Source organism: Oncorhynchus kisutch, linkage group LG8 (assembly GCF_002021735.2).
Source record: "Oncorhynchus kisutch isolate 150728-3 linkage group LG8, Okis_V2, whole genome shotgun sequence".
NCBI lineage: Eukaryota > Metazoa > Chordata > Actinopteri > Salmoniformes > Salmonidae > Oncorhynchus > Oncorhynchus kisutch.
Window position 1 is genome coordinate 34846274 of NC_034181.2, and position 19532 is coordinate 34865805.

The 19532-nt window shown below is 45.2% G+C and overlaps 1 protein-coding gene across 3 annotated transcripts; it reads left to right on the forward strand.

Moving 5' to 3' along the window:
• Positions 1-13100: 13100 nt before the first annotated feature.
• asphd2 (aspartate beta-hydroxylase domain containing 2) lies at positions 13101-17876 on the forward strand. Of its 3 annotated transcripts, none has more exons than XM_031830188.1 (4): positions 13101-13351; positions 15130-16339; positions 16621-16734; positions 17039-17876. In XM_031830188.1, exons 2-4 carry the CDS (start codon positions 15475-15477, stop codon positions 17146-17148), a joined length of 1089 nt encoding a protein of 362 aa, XP_031686048.1. In that variant the 5' UTR covers positions 13101-13351; positions 15130-15474; the 3' UTR covers positions 17149-17876. The 3 variants fall into 3 exon arrangements, with proteins under 3 accessions (XP_031686048.1, XP_020344330.1, XP_031686047.1); XM_020488741.2 differs by lacking the exon at positions 13101-13351 and adding an exon at positions 13484-13871; XM_031830187.1 differs by lacking the exon at positions 13101-13351 and adding an exon at positions 13484-13839.
• Positions 17877-19532: the final 1656 nt, after the last annotated feature.

Sequence of the window (19532 nt, forward strand, 5' to 3'; positions counted from 1 at the left end):
GTTCCATAGCCGCAGGCAGAACAGTTGAAACTGGAGCAGCAGCACGGCCAGGTGGACTGGGGACAGCAAGGAGTCATCAGGCCAGGTAGTCCTGAGGCATGGTCCTAGGGCTCAGGTCCTCTGAGAGAGAAAAAGAAAGAGAGAAAACGAAAGAGAGAGAATTAGAAAGAGCACACTTAAATTCACACAGGACACCAGATAAGACAGGAGAAATAATCCAGATATAACGGAAACTACTGCGGCATAAATACTGGAGGTTGAGACAGGAAGTGTCGGGAGACACAATGGTCCCGTCCGACAATACCCCCGGACAGGGCCAAACAGGCAGGATATAACCCCACCCACTTTGCCAAAGCACAGCCCCCACACCACTAGAGGGATATCTTTAACCACCAACTTACTGTCCTAAAACAAGGCGAAGTATAGCCCACAAAGATCTCCGCCACGGCACAACCCAGGGGGGGGGGCGCCAACCCGGACAGGAAGATCATGTCAGTGACTCAACCCACTCAAGTGACGCATCCCTCCTAGGGATGGCATGGAAGAGCACCAGTAAGCCAGTGACTCAGCCCTGTAATAGGGTTAGAGGCAGAGAATCCCAGTGGAGAGAGGGGAACCGGCCAGGCAGAGACAGAAAGGGCGTTTCGTTCCTTTCCGTTCACCTTCACACTCCTGGGCCAGACTACACTCAATCAAAGGACCTACTGAAGAGATGAGTCTTCAATAAAGACTTAAAGGTTGAGACCGATTCTGCGTCTCTCACATGGGTAGGCTGACCATTCCATAAAAATTGAACTCTATAGGAGAAAGCCCTGCATCCAGCTGTTTGCTTAGAAATGGTAGGGACAATTAGGAGGCCTGCGTCTTGTGACTGTAGTGTACGTGTAGGTATGTACGGCAGGACCAAATCGGAAAGATAGGTAGGAGCAAGCCCATGTAATGCTTTGTAGGTTAGCAGTGAAACCTTGATATCAGCACTTGCCTTAACAGGAAGCCAGTGTAGAGAGGCTAGCACTGGAGTAATATGATCAAAGTTTTTGATTCTAGTCAAGATTCTAGCAGACGTATTTAGCACTAAGTTTATTTAGTGCTTTATCCGGGTAGCCGGAAAGTAGAGCATTGCAGTAGTCTAACCTAGAAGTGACAAAATCATGGATACATTTTTCTGCATCATTTTTGGACAGAAAGTTTCTGATTTTTGCAGTGTTACATAGATGGAAAAAAGCTGTCCTTGAAACAGTCTTGATATGTTCGTCAAAAGAGAGATCAGGGTCCAGAGTAACGCAGAGGTCCTTCACAGTTTTATTTGAGACGACTGTACAACCATCAAGATGAATTGTCAGATTCCAAAGATTTCTTTGTTTATTGGGACCTAGAACAAGCATCTGTTTTGTCCGAGTTTAAAAGTAGAACATTTGCTGCCATCCACTTCCTTATGTCTCACAGGCTTCCAGTTAGGGTAATTTTGGGGCTTCACCGTGTTTCATCAAAATGTACAGCTGTGTGTCATCCGCATAGCAGTTAAAATTTCTGAATGACATCACCAAGAGGTAAAATATATAGTGAAAACAATAGTGGTCCTTAAACGGAGCCTTGAGGAACACCGAAATTTACAGTTGAATTGTCAGAGGACAATCCATCCACAGAGACAAACTGATATCTTCCCAACAGATAAGATCTAAACCAGGCCAGAACTTGTCTGTGTAGACCAATTTGGGTTTCCAGTCTCTCCAAAAGAACGTGGTGATCGATGGTATCAAAAGCAGCACTAAGGTCTAGGAGCATGAGGATAGATGCAGAGCCTCGGTCTGATGCCATTAAAAGGTAATTTACCACCTTCACAAGTGCAGTCTCAGTGCTATGATGAGGTCTAAAACCAGACTGAAGCATTTTGTATATATTGTTTGTCTTCAAGAAGACAATGAGTTGCTGCGCAACAGCTTTTTCAAAAAAAATTGAGAGGAATTGGAGATTCGATGAAAGGCCGATAGTTTTTTATATTTTCTGGGTCAAGGTTTGGCTTTTTCAAGAGAGGCTTTATTACTGCCCCTTTTAGTGAGTTTGGTACACATCCGGTGGATAGAGAGAAGTTTATTATGTTCAACATAGGAGGGACAAGCACAGGAAGCAGCTCTTTCAGTAGTTTACTTGGAATAGGGTCCAGTATGCAGCTTGACGATTTAGAGGCCATTATTATTTTCATCAACGTGTCAAGAGATATAGTGTTAATAAACTTGAGTCTCTCCCTTGATCCTAGGTCCTAACAGAGTTAGGAACAGAGTGCAGACTCAGGACAACTGAGCTTTGGAATATGCAGATTTAAAGAGGAGTCCGTAATTTGCTTTCTAATGATCATGATCTTTCCTCAAAGGAGTTCATGAATTTATCACTGCTTAAGTGAAAGCCATCCTCTCTTGGGGAAAGCTGCTTTTTAGTTAGCTTTGCGACAGTATCAAAAATACATTTGGGATTGTTCTTATTTTCCTCAATTAAGTTGGAAAAATAGGATGATCGAGCAGCAGTGAGGGCTCTTCGATACTGCACAGTACTGTCTTCCAAGCTAGTTGGAAGACTTCCAGTTTGGTGTTTTATGAAAGCTTGCTTCAGTGCTTGGGTATTTTCTGTATACCAGGGAGCTAGTTTATTATGACAAATGTCTTTATGGGTGCGACTGCATCTAGGGTATTGCGCAAGGTTCAATTGAGTTCCTCAATTAGTTTGTTAACTGATTTTTGTACTCTGACGTCCTTGAGTAGGCGGAAGGAGTCTGGAAGGGCATCTAGGAATCTTTGCACGACTTTTGATGATCCTTGGTTGTGGTCTGAGCAGATTATTTGTTGAGATTGCAAACGCAATAAATGGTGGTCCAATAGTCCAAGATTATGAGGAAAAACATTAAGATCCACAACATTTATTCAAAACTAGGTCCAGAGTATGACTGTGGAAATGAGTTGCTTGGCATGTTGGCATGACATGTTGGACAAAACCCACTGAGTAGATGATGGCTCTTTTGAGTGGGTCTGTGGACTTTTCCATGTGAATATTAAAGTCACCAAAAATGTGAATATTATCTGCCATGACTACAAGGTCCGATAGGAATTCAGTGAACTCAGTGAGGAACGCTGTATATGGCCCAGGAGGCCTGTAAACAGTAGCTATAAAAAGTGATTGAGTAGGCTGCATAGATTTCACAACAAGAAGCTCAAAAGATGAAACCGTTTTTTTTTTGTAAATTGAAATTTGCTATCATAAATGTTACCAACACCTGCGCCCTTGCGGGATGCGCAGGGGATATGGTCACTAGTGTAACCAGGAGGTGAGGCCTCATTTAACACAGTAAATTCATCAGGCTTAAGCCATGCTTCAGTCAGGCCAATCACATCAAGATTATGATCAGTGATTAGTTCATTGACTATAACTGCCTTTGAAGTGAGGGATCTAACATTCAGTAGCCCTATTTTGAGATGTGAGGTATCACAATCTCTTTCAATAATGTCAGGAATGGAGGAGGTCTTTATTCTAGTGAGATTGCTAAGGCGAACTCCACCATGTTGAGTTTTGCCCAAAATAGGTCAAGGCACAGACACGGTCTCAATGGGTACAGCTGAGCTGACTACACTGACTGTGCTAGTGGCAGACTCCACTAAGCTGGCAGGCTGGCTAACAGCCTGCTGCCTGGCCTGCACCCTATCTCATTGTGGAGCTAGGGGAGTTAGAGCCCTGTCTATGTTCGTAGATAAGATGAGAGCACCCCTCCAGCTAGGATGGAGTCTGTCACCCCTCAACAGGCCAGGTTTGGTCCTGTTTGTGCGTGATTCCCAGAAAGAGGGCCAATTAACTACAAATTCTATCTTTTGGGAGGGGCAGAAAACAGTTTTCAACCAGAGATTGAGTTGTAGAGCTCATCCCTCCCCCTAACTGGGAGGGGGCCAGAGACAATTACCTACACATCTTTCTAGCTGATTTACACGCTGAAGCTATGTTGCGCTTGGTGACCTTTGACTGTTTCATCCTAACATCGTTGGTGCCGACGTGGATAACAATATCCCTATACTCTCTACACTTGCCAGCTTTAGCTTTAGCCAGCACCATCTTCAGATTAGCCTTAATGTTGGGAGCCCTGCCCCCTGGTAAACATTGTATGATCTCTGGATGATTTGTTTTAAGTCTAATACTGCGGGTAATGGAGTCGCCAATGACTAGGGTTTTCAATTTGTCAGAGCTAATGGTGGGAGGCTTCGGTGTCTCAGACCCCGTAACAGGAGGAGTAGAGACCAGAGAAGGCTCAGCCTGACTCCGACTCCCTGCTTAATGGGGAGAACCGGTTGAAAGTTTGTCGGCTGAATAAGCGACACTGGTTGAGCATTCCTACAGCATTTCCTTCCAGAAGCCATGAGAAAGTTGTCCGGCTGTGTTAACATAATTGCAAAAGGGTTTTCTAATGATCAATTAGCCTTTTAAAATGAGAAACTTGGATTAGCTAACACAACGTGCCATTGGAACACAGGAGTGATGGTTGCTGATAATGGGCCTTTGTACGCCTATGTAGATATTCCATTTAAAAAAATCTGCCGTTTTCAGCTGCAATAGTCATTTATAACATTAACAATGGCCACACTGTATTTCTGATCAATTTTATGGTATTTTAATGAACACATTTCAAAACAAGGACGCGAGGAGGGTCCGGGTGGGCGTCTGTCCATGGTGGCGGCTCCGGCGCGGGACGTGTACCCCACTCAATCAATGTCTTAGTCCCCTCTCCTCGCGTCCTTGGATAGTCCAGGTGGACTATCCAAGGACGCGAGGAGAGGGGACTAAGACATTGATAGTCGTCACCCAGAACCCCATTGGACTGAGGAGCAGATCGGGACTGAGGGGCAGCTCGGGACTGAGGGGCAGCTCGGGACTGAGGGGAAGCTCGGGAGTGAGAGGAAGCTCGGGAGTGAGAGGAAGCTCAGGCAGGTTGATGGATCTACCAGATCCTGGCTGACTGGCAGATCCTGGCTGACTGGCGGATCCTGGCTGACTGGCGGATCCTGGCTGACTGGCGGATCCTGGCTGACTGGCGGATCCTGGCTGACTGGCGGATCCTGGCTGACTGGCGGATCCTGGCTGACTGGCGGATCCTGGCCGACTGGCGGATCTGGCAGATCCTGGCCGACTGGCGGATCTGGAAGAGTCTGGCCGACTGGCGGATCTGGAAGAGTCTGGCCGACTGGCGGATCTGGAAGAGTCTGGTTGACTGGCGGATCTGGAAGAGTCTGGTTGACTGGCGGATCTGGAAGAGTCTGGTTGACTGGCGGATCTGGAAGAGTCTGGTTGACTGGCGGATCTGGAAGAGTCTGGTTGACTGGCGGATCTGGAAGAGTCTGGTTGACTGGCGGATCTGGAAGAGTCTGGTTGACTGGCGGATCTGGAAGAGTCTGGTTGACTGGCGGATCTGGAAGAGTCTGGTTGACTGGCGGATCTGGAAGAGTCTGGTTGACTGGCGGATCTGGAAGAGTCTGGTTGACTGGCGGATCTGGAAGAGTCTGGTTGACTGGCGGATCTGGAAGAGTCTGGCTGACTGGCGGATCTGGAAGAGTCTGGCTGACTGGCAGATCTGGAAGAGTCTGGCTGACTGGCAGATCTGGAAGAGTCTGGCTGACTGGCGGATCCTGGCAGACTGACGGATCTGGCTGCTCCATGCTGACTGGCGGCTCTGGCTGCTCCACGCTGACTGCTGGCTCTGGCTGCTCCATATAGGCTGACAGCTCTGGCGGCTTCTTACAGACTGGCAGCTCTGGCGGCTCTGTACAGACTGGCAGCTCCTTGCAGACCGGCAGCTCCTTGCAGACCGACAGCTCCTTGCAGACCGACAGCTCCTTGCAGACCGGCAGCTCCTTGCAGACCGGCAGCTCCTTGCAGACCGGCAGCTCCTTGCAGACCGGCAGCTCCTTGCAGACCGGCAGCTCCTTGCAGACCGGCAGCTCCTTGCAGACCGGCAGCTCCTTGCAGACTGGCAGCTCTGGCTGATCCATGCAGACTGACAGCACTGGCTGCTCCATATAGGCTGGCAGCTCTGGCTGCTTCATGCAGACTGACAGCTCTGGCTGCTCCATGCAGGCTGGCAGCTCTGGCTGCTTCATGCAGACTGACAGCTCTGGCTGCTCCATGCAGGCTGGCAGCTCTGGCTGCTCCATGCAGGCTGGCAGCTCTGGCTGCGCTGAACAGGCAGGAGACTCCAGCAGCGCTGTAGAGGAGGAAGGCTCTGGCAGCGCTAGATAGGCGGGAGACTCCGGCAGCGCTGGAGAGGCGAGGCGCACTGTAGGCCTGATGCGTGGTGCTGGCACTGGTGGTACTGGACCGAGAACACGAACAGGAAGCCTGGTGTGGGGAGCTGCCACCGGAGGGCTGGTGTGTGGAGGTGGTACTGGATAGACCGGACCGTGCAGGCGCACTGGAGCTCTTGAGCACCGAGCCTGCCCAACCTTACCTGGCTCGATGGCCACTCAGCCCGGCCGATACGCACCGGGCTATGCACCCGCACTGGGGACACCGTGCGCACCACTGCATAACACGGTGCCTGCCCGGTCTCTCTAGCCCCCCGGTAACCACAGGAAGTTGGCGTAGGTCTCCTAACTAGCGTCACCATGCTCCCTGTGAGCCCCACCCCTGGGGCTGACTCTCGGGCTTCCATCCGCTTCGCCGTGCTGCCTCCTCATACCTGCGCCTCTCAGCTTTCTCCGCCTCCAGTACTTCTTTGGGGCGGCGATATTCTCCAGGCTGAGCCCAGGGTCCTTTACCGTCCAGTTCATCCTCCCATGTCCATTTCTCCAAGTAGTGCAGCCTCTCCCACTGCAGCTGCTGCTGCTCCTGCTGCTGCTGCCTCTGTTGCCTCTCCTGCGGCTCCTGCCTGTTGACACGCTGCTTGGTCCTGTTGTGGTGGGTGATTCTGTAACGGCTTTTTTTGTGGTGAAGGAGAGTCGGACCAAAATGCAGCGTGTAGATTTCGATCCATGTTTAATAAACAAACATAAAACACGAATAAATTATAAACACTACAAAACAAAGAACGTAATGAACGTAACGAAAACCGAAACAACCTATACTTGTGTAACCTAATACAGAGACAGGAACAAGGACACTAAGGACAATCACCCACAAAACACTCAAAGAATATGGCTGCCTAAATATGGTTCCCAATCAGAGACAACGATAAACACCTGCCCCGCCTCCAGTTCTTCTTTGGGGCGGCGATATTCTCCAGGCTGAGCCCAGGGTCCTTTACCGTCCAGTTCATCCTCCCATGTCCATTTCTCCAAGTAGTGCAGCCTCTCCCACTGCAGCTGCTGCTGCTCCTGCTGCTGCTGCCTCTGTTGCCTCTCCTGCGGCTCCTGCCTGTTGACACGCTGCTTGGTCCTGTTGTGGTGGGTGATTCTGTAACGGCTTTTTTTGTGGTGAAGGAGAGTCGGACCAAAATGCAGCGTGTAGATTTCGATCCATGTTTAATAAACAAACATAAAACACGAATAAATTATAAACACTACAAAACAAAGAACGTAATGAACGTAACGAAAACCGAAACAACCTATACTTGTGTAACCTAACACAGAGACAGGAACAAGGACACTAAGGACAATCACCCACAAAACACTCAAAGAATATGGCTGCCTAAATATGGTTCCCAATCAGAGACAACGATAAACACCTGCCTCTGATTGAGAACCACTTCAGATAGCCATAGACTTAACTAGAACACCCCACTAGCTACAATCCCAATACATACACACCACATACAAAAACCCATGCCACACCCTGGTCTGACCAAATAAATGAAGATAAACACAAAATACTTCGACCAGGGCGTGACATTATCTCCCCCTTCTGGCTATTGGGATAAAATCCATGGTGCAGTTTCAAAATGGATATGGCAAGGTAAGCAAGCACGGATAAAATGAACACACTTTCGAAGAGGGAAAGACGGAAATTTTCAATTGTATTTTCAGGCACTAGTATTTCGTCCTGAATTAGTTTAGATATGATTATTCCGCCCCTGGCTGAGTATAGAGATAAATATGGTGTCTCCTATTACCCTTCACTGATATACCCCTTAAACAATGTAAACTACGCTTTGGTCCTATTATTGCTCACACAATTTCTATTTGCCGCAAAATTGAAAAAACAATGCAACTGGGAATCAAAATGGGATGCCCATATTCCAATATTTCACAATAATGCCTTACGATCTGGAGGGCAGCCTTTTGCTTCCCCCAATGGTCCAAATTAGGAATCTGTATCCTTGCCGATATCAAGGGCAGTAATCCTTTGAGATTATTCCAAGACTTGAAAGACACATACACATTACCAGGAAAATCCTTTTTTCTATATTTACAACTTAAGTCAGCTATGCTGGCCTATGGAGTCCCTTGGGAAACCCAACTACCGAACCATCCAAGAACTCATCTCTACAATATATGAACAGCTTTTGGAACACTCATATTCTGACCAATTAAAAAAGTATGGTCCACAGATCTAATTGAATCTGAACAACCCTTTAACTGGAACAGAATATGGGAGAATATTACCTTGGCATCCAGTTAACCGAACAATCAACTTATACATTTTAAGTTTGTTCACAGACTGTATTTAACATCAAGGAAATGTTTTACGATGAAATTGGCCCCAACTCCCAAGTGTTCACTGTTTCCCCTTTCAGAGACGATTACTGCAATCACCTCACTCTCTCCCAATTCAACAGTGGATACAATTACTATTAGAAGTCATAACATTAGAATTATCAACAGAGAGAATTGCTGGTGCTAATCAATGAACAATTGAGGCCTGGACAAATATACTTAACTCTGTAATGAATAATCTCAACTAAAACTCAACACATACAAATAAACAATCCATAAAGTTCAACACATACATACAATCAAATCAAATGTTATTAGTCACATGCGCCGAATACAACAGGTAGACCTTACAGTGAAATGCTTACTTACAAGCCCCTAACCAACAATGCAGTTTAAAAAAATATGATTAAGAATAAGAAATAAAAGTAACAAGTAATTAAAGAGCAACAGTAAAATGACAATAGCGAGAATATACACAGGGGGGTACCGGTACAGAGTCAATGTGCGGGGACACCGGTTAGTTGAGGTAATATGTACATATAGGTAGAGTCATTAAAGTGACAATGCATAGATGATAACAACAGAGAGTAGCAGCGGTGTAAAAGAGTGTGGGGGGGCGGGGGGGGGCAATGCGAGAGAGAGAGAGAGAGAAAGAGCAAACGACTGTGGAACAACTCTAAAACTATATAATGAATATATATATTGTTAATCTGTAGTATGGGACCCTATAAATGTAAGGAGGGAGGGGTCTTATAACCACTCCCCTTGCTTTTAATAAAACATAAGCATAATAAATTATTCTAATACATCAAACATTTTGGTACAACCCTTTTCATGACCCCTAGGTGAACCTGACAAACCTTTTGAGGATCTGAGGACCATTGCAAAATATTTTCAGTTTCCTGAGGGGGAATAGGTTTTGTCGTGCCCTCTTCACGACTGTCTTGGTGTGTTTGGACCATGTTAGTTTGTTGGGGATGTGGACACCAAGGAACTTGAAGCTCTTAATCTGCTCCACTACAGCCCCGTCGATGAGAATGGGGGTATGCTCGGTCCTCTTTTTCCTGTAGTCCACAATCATCTCCTTTGCCTTGATCACGTTAAGGGAGAGGATGTTGTCCTGGCACCACACGGTCAGGTCTCTGACCTCCTCCCTATAGGCTGTATATATAACAATATATATACATATAACAATATATATACAGTGCATTCAGAAATTATTCAGACCCTTTCACTTTTTCCACATTTTGTTACATTACAGCCTTATTCTAAAATGGATTAAATTGTTTTTTTCCTGCCCCTCATCAGTCTACACACAATACTCCATAATGACAACGCAAAAACAGGTATTTTACTCAAAATAAAAACCTGAAATATCACATTTACATAAGTATTCAGACCATTTACAGATTACTTTATTGAAGCACCTTGGCCGAAATTACAGCCACAAGTTTTCTTGGGTATGACGCTACAAGCTTGGGACACCTGTATTTGGGGACCTTTTCCAATTCTTCTCTGCAGATTATCTCAAGCTCTGTCAGGTTGGATGGGGAGTGTTGCTGCACAGCTATTTTCAGGTCTCTCCAGAGATGTCTAGACTCTGGCTGGGCCACTCAAGGACACTCAAGGACATTCAGGCCACTCAAGGACATGTCCCGAAGCCACTTCTGCGTTGTTTTGGCTGTGTGCTTAGGGTTATTGTCCTGTTGGAAGGTGAACCTTCGCCCCAGTCTGAGGTCCTAAGCGCTCTAGAGCAGGTTTTCATCAAGGATCTCTCTGTACTTTGCTCCGTTCCTCTTTCCATCGATCCTGACTAGTCTGCCAGTCCCTGCCGCTGATGGTGCCAGGTTTCCTCCAGATGTGACGATTGGCATTCAGGCCAAAGAGTTCAATCTTGTTTCCATCAGACCAGACAATCTTGTTTCTCATGGTTTGAGAGTCCTTTAGGTGCCTTTTGGCAAACTCCAAGCAAAATGTGCCTTTTACTGAGGAGTGGCTTCCGTCTGGCCACTCTACCATAAAGGCCTGATTGGTTGAATGCTGCAGAGATGGTTTTCCTTCTGGAAGGTTCTCCCATCTCTACAGAAGAACTCTGGAGCTCTGTCAGAGTGAGCATTGGGTTCTTGTTCACCTCCCTGACTAAGGCCCTTCTCCCCCGATTGCTCAGTTTGCTCAGTTTGGCCGGGCGGCCAGCTCTAGGAAGAGTCTTGGTGATTCCAAACTTCTTCTATTTAAGAATGATGGAGGCCACTGTGTTCTTGGGGACCTTCAATGCTGCAGAAATGTTTTGGTACGATTCCCCAGATCTGTGCCTCGACACAATCCTTTCGGAGCTCTACGGACTATTCCTTCAACCTAATGGCTTGGTTTTTGCTCTGACGTCCACTGTCAACTGTGGGACCTTATATAGACAGGTGTGTTCCTTTACAAATTATGTCCAGTCAATTGAATTTACCACAGGTGGACTCCAATCAAGTTGTAGAATCATCTCAAGGATGCACCTGAGCTCAATTTCTAGTCTCATAGAAAAGGGTCCGAATAGTTTTGTAATAAGGTATTTATGTTTTTTGAAATATATATAATTTAATCATTTTTAGAATAAGGCTGTACTGTAACAAAATGTGGAAAAAGGGAATGGGTCTGAATAATTTCCGAAAATATTCACACCCCTTGGCTTTTTCCACATTCTGTTGTGTTACAGCCTGAATATAAACGGATTAAATTGAGGTTTTTTTGTCACTAGCCTTCATGCAATACCCTGTAATGTCAAAGCAATTATAAATGAAAAGCTGACATGTCTTGATTCAATAATTATTCAACCGCTTTGTTATGGCAAGCCTAAAAAAGTCCCGGAGTAACAATTTGCTTAACAAGTCACATAATAATTTGCATGGACTCCGTGTGCAATAATAGTGTTTAACATGATTTTTGAATGACTACCTCATCTCTGTATCCCACACATACAATTATCTGTAAGGTCCCTCAGTTGAGCAGTGAACTTCAAACACCGATTCAACCACAAAGACCAGGGAAATGTTAATTTAATAACTCGCAAAGAAGGGCCCCTATTGGAAGATGGGTAAAAAAAAAGACTGAATATCCCTTTGAGCGTGGTGAATTTATTAATTATACTTTGGATGGTGTATTAATATACCCAGTCACTACAAACAGTTGTCAGATAGGAAGGAAACTGCTCAGGGATTTCACCATGAGGCCGATGGTGACTTTAAAACAGTTACACAGTGTAATGACTGTGATTGGAGAAGCCTGAGGATGGATCAATTGTAGTAACATTGTAGTTACTCCACAATACTAACCTAATTGTCAGAGTGAAAGGGGAAAGCCTGTACAGAACACAAATATTCCAAAACATGCATCCTTTTTTCAACAAGGGACTAAAGTAATACTGCAAGAAAAATTGGAGACATGTTGGCTGGATGGGGTTGGGGGAATGGGATGGGATGGGAGGTTCTGTTTTCTTTTCCTGTTTATACAGAATTTGTATCACTTAAACTTTGTATGTAGTTCTTACATTTTTTGGGGAGGCTTGGTAACCTACGGGTACATGTTTTATAAATGGATAATTTGAAATGGATAATGTACTTGTAACTCCCTGCAACAAAAAGTAACAAAATAAAATTTAGAAAAACATGCCAAAATGCTATACGAAATTAGCCCTGAAGCATTTATTAGTGCCATTAAAAAAAAAAAAAAAGAGGTTGGAGATTTGCATTACATGCTTGAATAACCTAATGTTAGAATTAAACAGTTAAGGCCTTGCTCTGACCTTGTGGGGGCCCCGCAAAACTGTGCTATGCCACTGATGAGAAAGTGTTGAATTACGTGAGGTATATTTAATGGAATATACGTTTTGTAATGTTTAGGCTGTCACAAATGTACTGTTATAAGTGGATACGCGTGGCATTCCGGCAACTTTGAGAAAAATGACTTGCAGTGCATTTCAACATAACACGTTGGAGGCTATGAAACAACAGACCCCCATTCATTTTCAATTTAAGGAAGTGAGGACCAAAGTTGGGGAAAGCTGAACTTTATGCAAATACTCTGCGATATTGCAACGCTATTGACCAATCGAAGTTCACTATAGCTTCCAGCCCCTACTGGATTGGCTGTTGATGCCTAGCACTACCTAGCCTAGCACCCACATGAGAGTGAAGCAAGAGTGACTATCCGAATTAAAGTGCATTTCCACATACACATTAGGAGAGATGAAACAATGGAGCCCTATTCATTTTCAATGGAGGGAAGTGAAGTGGGCGGGGGAACTCTGGGCGATACGAGTTTAAATAAGGTTGGCAGTGTTGTTAAGGTTAGGGTTAAAGTTAAGGTTAATTGTAGAAATAGGCGGGGTTTAGCCATAATTATAACTTTGTGGCTGTGGTAACTAATGACGACCCCTCAGATGTGCCGGTTGTTCACTGCCGTCTCATTGGTTAGAAGGGTCCCACCTGATCTTGCCTCCTCTGCCTGCATTCCATATTTGGGGACATGTTTTTCCATTGTTAGAGCGGTCACTTGACTATCTTGTCAATATAATAGAACATCTTTGCTGCTGTTAGTTTTTTACATTTTGCTAAATTGGTTAGGGCCTAATTATGATTGACATGTAATAATAAACTTGTAGCATACCTAGATAAAGAGTTCACTAGCTGCTTGGTGACATGGTAAACCTGTAGGCTAGTCTAGATATCTTTCAAAACCATGAAAATTGGGTGAGTTATTATTAATATTATCATCATCATCATCATCATCATTATTATTATTATTTCGAATATCATTATGTTGCATTTTTTGTTTTTATGCGCTACAAGTGTAAGTGGCAGATTGTTAATACACAGTGTGAATCCCTGAACATCTGTCGTGGTTTTATGCGAGTGAATCATGAGACGATGGCGGACTAACTACAGCTTTATGTATGCAGGTTTATGGGCATTAGATGCAGGAATATTGGAGAAATTGAGAGTGGGAGGGAGGGAGAGAGACAGACAGACAGACGAGTGTTATGGATGGTTGCCCCCATTCAGGGTTTGTTCAGTTACGACAGTTCCTCAATTCAAGGCAGCAGACAGCGAGCGAACTGTGTATTTGTGCTAGAAAGGTTCTATGGGGGCGTGCGTCTCGGCGGACTGTCATCTGGGCTGTGTTCACGAGAGGAGATGGCTGTTCTGTCTTTCCAAGCAGGTTTGCCGGGCCATTTTTGGTGAGATGTTTGTGCAGGAGAAGCATAGGAAGGTCTGTACAGTGCGAGCTTTGCTTATGTGTGTTTATGTTTACTGCATAGTTTGCTTGTTACAGTGTATCTTTTCGTCTATGTAAGTGCTTAATACTGCAGTTAGTATGTTCATGTATCTATGATGCTTATCCTTATCCTTCCTACAATACATTTAAAAGCGCTATTCTAGAAAAGGAATTTCGTTTTGTATACATAGCCTTAGAGCCACACTCATACATTTCACAGGAGGTTAGGAAGTGTAGCTCCGTTTCCATCTCATTTTGTGGGCTGTGTGCACATAGCCGGCCTTCTCTTGAGAGCCAGGTCTGCCTACAGCGGCCTTTCTCAATAGCAGGGTAATGCTCACTGAGTCTGTACATAGTCAAAGCTTTTCTTAAGTCTGGGTCAGTCGCGGTGGTCAGGTATTCTACCACAGTGCAAACTCTCTTTTGTACCTTGTCAGCTCGGGGATTTGAACTTGCAACCTTTCGGTTACTAGTCCAATGCTCTAACCACTAGGCTACCCTGCCGACCGTTTTCGGTGGTTGTAGAATTTTGGATAATTAGCGGGTATCGGCCTAATTCTGCCCTGCATGCATTATATGGGGTTTTACGTTATATACTGAGGATATTGGTGTTTGTCCCATTTTGTGAATTATTGGTTGGTGAGCAGACCGCAGACCTCACAACCATAAAGGGCAATGGGTTCTATAACTGATTCAAGTATTTTTAGATCGTTCACAGCTTTGTGGAAGTTTTCCTGTGGCGCTGATGTTTAGGCCGAGGTATGTATCGTTTTTTGTGTGCTCTAGGGCAACGGTGCCTAGATGGAATTTGTATTTGTGGACCTGGCAAATTGACCTTTTTTGGAACACCATTATTTTTGTCTTAATGAGATTTTGTGTGTGTGTGTGACAGAAAGACAGGTTTTGGTGTTTGAATGCAGCAATGTGACTCATGGCTTTCTACAGTGCAGTGCGGAGGTGTGTGGAGAACTGAATTTTAAATGCCATCTGTGTGTGTGTGCGCGCATGGTGCACTGTGTGTGTCCAGAGCTGAGTGTGGGGGTGGGAGTTTGTGTAAAGGGTGGCGCAGAGGGTGGGAGTTAGTTCCGTATTAAAACAGCTAAGTGGGGGAGGTAATGTGGAAAACTGAGCTTGCAATGAGATCTGCATGTTGGTACTCTGCTTCTTTATTAGATGCTGTGTGCATCTGGTTGTGCAGTGCCTATGTCTAATGACCTTTTCCCTGTCTCCCCCCCCCCCCTCTCCGATGCAGAGACCAGATACCCTGAGGTGTGTTGTCTGTCTGCATTTGTCGAAAATGAACAAGGGAGGGAGCTGCACAAATATCAGACAGCCAGGCACCATGCAGGGGGAACCCTCCCCTCATCCCTGAGTGCTGATATTTCAGGACTGGAGCCTGAGTGTGTCATATCAGATAGTGTCAGACTGCATCCAGAAGGGGGGATGATAAGAGCTTCCTGAAAGTAGCCTTTGAGAAACCCTGTGGAACATTTTCCTCTAATAGCCATTTTCAAGCAGTGTCAGACAGGGTTGGTTATTGACCTTCTCAACGGTAGTTTCTTCAGACCAAACTCAGTGGTTTTAGCGAAGAGCCAGAATGGAGTGGTCACTAGAGAGGGTGAGGGAGATGGTGGCTGGAGGGATGCAGTCTATGAGGGACTGTGAGTCCAGTGCCTTTGGCACAGCCATGTGCCTGCTGCTGCTCTTTGTGTGGTACTGTTACAGGGTAGGTCGTGAGCACAGCTCCTCTCCCCTGCGTGGGGGGTACAGCACTGAGCCCAGTCGAGTAGGAGGGGGTGGGGGGGCCTTGATCAGCACAGATGGGGATGGTAGGGCTAAAGGCAGGCCGGTGTCAGGGGTGGAGGAGCAGAACGGCTTTGCTTACTGCCAGTCCGCTGAGTCCTTTCGCTGCACCAACACAGGGGACGGTCTCAATCAGAAGCTGTACCACAGCCTGCAAGATTATGCCAAACGCTACACCTGGTCGGGCATGGGCAGGGTACACAAAGGGGTACGAGACCAGGGTCGCTACCTTACCAGCCGGCCCACCATCCAGAGGCCAGAGGTGTTCTTCCTCCCTGACCTGCCCTCAGCACCCTTCTTCTCCCGGGACGCACAGAAGCATGACGTGGAGCTGCTGGAGAGGAGCTTCCCTGCTCTGCTGGCTGAGTTTGAGAGCATCTACCACTCCCCCCCAGCAAGGGCTGGCTCCTCCCTTCCTTTGGGCTGGAAGTCCAACAGCACCCCCCATGGTCAGTGGTGGACCTTCTACTTGTTGAACCAGGGCACTCCGCTGGCCCTAAATGCCAGGAGGTGCCCCCGGGCCTGGAGGGTGCTGGGTCAGCTGCGCACCTTTATCGCCAACAACGTGTTTGGAAACGCCTGCTTCTCTGTGCTGACCCCGGGAGCCCTGATCACTGAGCATTATGGCCCAACCAACGTCAGGCTGCGCTGCCACCTGGGTAAGAGGGGGAGGGAGCTGCCTGGAGGGCTACAACACTGTTAAATATAGGGATTTCAAAGATGCACCTGGCTCCCTGTGTGTGTTCACCTGTGTCTCTGAAACTATTACAATGATAATGATGATGTTTACTATTATAGGGTTGATGTAAAGCTTTCTTTGCATGACAACATATACAGTTGACATTTTAGAATATATTCATACAGTATGTGTTTGTGTCATGTAATATGGTTTCCTTGGTAATTACTGTATATAGACTGACTTGCTGCCTGTCTTCCGTAGGTCTTAGAGTGCCCTCTTCCTGTGAGCTGGTGGTTGGTGGGGAGCCACAGTGCTGGTCTGAGGGGAGCTGTCTGCTGTTTGATGACTCCTTCCTCCACAGGGCCTTCCATGAGGGTGAGAGGGAGACGGCTGTGTGTGTGGAGGGGTTGAAAGGGTTTGCCTTTTTCTACCCGGGTTCTGTGTGTGTGTTTGTACTGTTGTGAGAAAGTGTTATTAAGCTGTTATAAAGGGTTGATTGGAGGAAGACATGAATCTGTGTTTTTTTTCCTATGTTCAGGTGGCCCAGAGGACGGCCCCAGGGTGGTCTTCATGGTGGACCTCTGGCACCCTAATGTGGCAGCTGAGAAAGTGTTATTAAGCTGTTATAAAGGGTTGATTGGAGGAAGACATGAATCTGTGTTTTTTTTCCTATGTTCAGGTGGCCCAGAGGACGGCCCCAGGGTGGTCTTCATGGTGGACCTCTGGCACCCTAATGTGGCAGCTGCTGAGAGACAGGCTCTGGACTACATCTTCACCCCTGGGCGCTGAGAAGACAAGGAGTTTGTTGGGGGGGTGAAGAGAAACAGAGCTACAGAGAGAAAAACAGAGGTAAAGGGCAACGGAGAGAATGTCTTTCAAAATTTGGTGAAAAAAGTAGAGAAGAACAGTGCGAGTGGGGCGGGAGGGAGCATTTCTCTTGTCCCGTTCCCACACTCACTGTGTACATATTCTCTGTCTTGTTCGAATCTGCTTTCTCCCTGTAACCCTTAGCACTTGCTGACTTTGACCAAACAGCCATAATGTAAAATGTTATATTTGAATGTTTACAGCCCCAATCCTTATCTCTGTGATTATCCCTGCCCATGTGTGATACTTTACTGTGCTCTCCTTTAGAAATCAATACAGCGTTCACAAAAACATGGTTGGATAAGCACATAGAAACATTTTTTTTAGAGATCAAATGATTTGCTTGAAACAGTCTGTGTTGTTGCTACACAGACGAAAGGCTTGTATTTGGTAAATTATCTAATTGATTAATGGTTGTAATATGGTTGTATTTGATATCTTTGTATTTCTGTAAATAGAGTTGGAGTACAAAACATATCAGAGGTTTTGAAATATAATTGTCTTACAATCAATAGTTAAGTTATTGTGTGGTCTTAATATACTGGTACTGTAATGTCATCTTCTCTTCTGAGCATTTGTCATTTTGATACATTCAGTTTTAGATATCTGAAATGTTTGGCTATTGTTCAGTGACATTTTATATAATGCTGTGATTTTTTTCAGCTGTATATCAAATTTATGGTGATATTCTACCCCAATAGATTCATATTTGTGGCATTTGTACTCATTTTGAACAGTATTTAATAAATGGCAAATTATCTGAATCAGCCTACTTCTGTCTTGAATTCAGAATTTCATTTGTGCATGGTAACACTGTTGTAACAGCTTGTGTATTCAGTGGGTATGTATGTCAATTCCCTTGGGTATGATGTTGTTCTGCAGTTTCATATTAGTGGCACCAGGGGGCGTAGGTGTGCCATATTTCAGTATGAGCAGATGGAGAGGAGGTAAATATGGATCAGCAACCTGCTGTTAGGGCAAATGTGTTACCTCCTGTGCCACAAAGGTTAGTTGTACAGTTGTAAAACGGAATGCCTTCAACTGAAAAGTGTCTTCCCATTTAACCCAACCCCTCTGAATTAGAGAGGTGAGAGCGGCTGCCTTAATTGACATCCACGTCTTCTGCGCCTGGGGAACAGTGGGTTAACTGCCTAGCTCAGGGGCAGAACGACAGATCTTTACCTTGTCATCTCGGGGATTTGATCCAGCAACCTTTCGGTTATTAGCCTAACGCTCTAACCACTAGGCTACCTGCCGTGAATTTGAGTACCCTTTTGGCAAGATAATCTAATCAATTTTTGCATAGCAACATCAGTATTCATGAAAGTAGACAATTATTATCTACATTCATATTGGAGTTTTGACGTCTTGTTAAATCATTAGAGATGTACAGTAGAAATTTACTGCGGAATTATGACCCATTCCATTTGGAAGACATCATAGCCTACCACCAGCGGTGGAAAAAGTACCCAATTGTCCTACTTGAGTAAAAGTAAAGATACCTTAATAGAAAATGACTCAAGTAAAAGTCACCCAGTAAAATCCTACTTGAGTAAAAGTCTAAAAGTATTTGGTTTTAAATATACTTAAGTATCAAAAGTAAATATAATTGCTAAAATATACTTAAGTATCTAAAATAAAAAAATAAAAATAATTTCAAATTCCTTATATTAAGCAAACCAGATGGAACCATTTTCTTCTTATTATAATTTTTTACATATAGCCAGGGGCATACTCCAACACTGAGACATAATTTACAAGCGAAGCATGTGTTGAGGAGTGCCGGTGGAGCATCATGTCTCTGCTTCCTAAAGAAAAATCTGGCTTCCAAAAAATGAAAAGAAAGAAAAGAAATACAGGAGAGAGAAAAGAAAGGGAGACATTATGTGGGTGTAGTCCGTGAGAGGTGGAAATGAACCTGTTAGCTTAGTCCATAGTGAAATAGGCTAATTTTGTTCCCCTAACATTAGTTACTTAATATCTTAATATCTTCTCAGAGAATTCAGTGTTTACATTTCACTCTTTTAGTTGACATTTAATCAATGCAGGCAAACTTTTAGCAAGCTATTCATACTAAATCAGTTGTCCCTGTCCCTCCCCCTGCTTGGTGCCAGGCCCAACAGATGCAGCTTCAGGCTCAGCAGCCTTGTCTCCCCATCCCCACCCCCTGAACCAGCCCTTCTCCCAACTGTAGAAGGAGGTGAGCAGCATTGTGTTGAATGACATGTCAGTTGGCATAATTGCAGGTACTGCAATGCATTGAGGACAGGAATGTGATTCTCCAGTCAGGAAAAAGCTCAGTTGAC

Bases quoted from the DNA above. Each gene is read 5' to 3' on its own strand.
- asphd2 (XM_031830188.1), top strand. From the start codon at position 15,475: ATGGAGTGGTCACTAGAGAGGGTGAGGGAGATGGTGGCTGGAGGGATG. The intron at 16,340-16,620 runs GTAAGAGGGGGA...TGTCTTCCGTAG, and splicing joins CAGGCTGCGCTGCCACCTGG to GTCTTAGAGTGCCCTCTTCC. The intron at 16,735-17,038 runs GTGAGAGGGAGA...TCCTATGTTCAG, and splicing joins CCACAGGGCCTTCCATGAGG to GTGGCCCAGAGGACGGCCCC.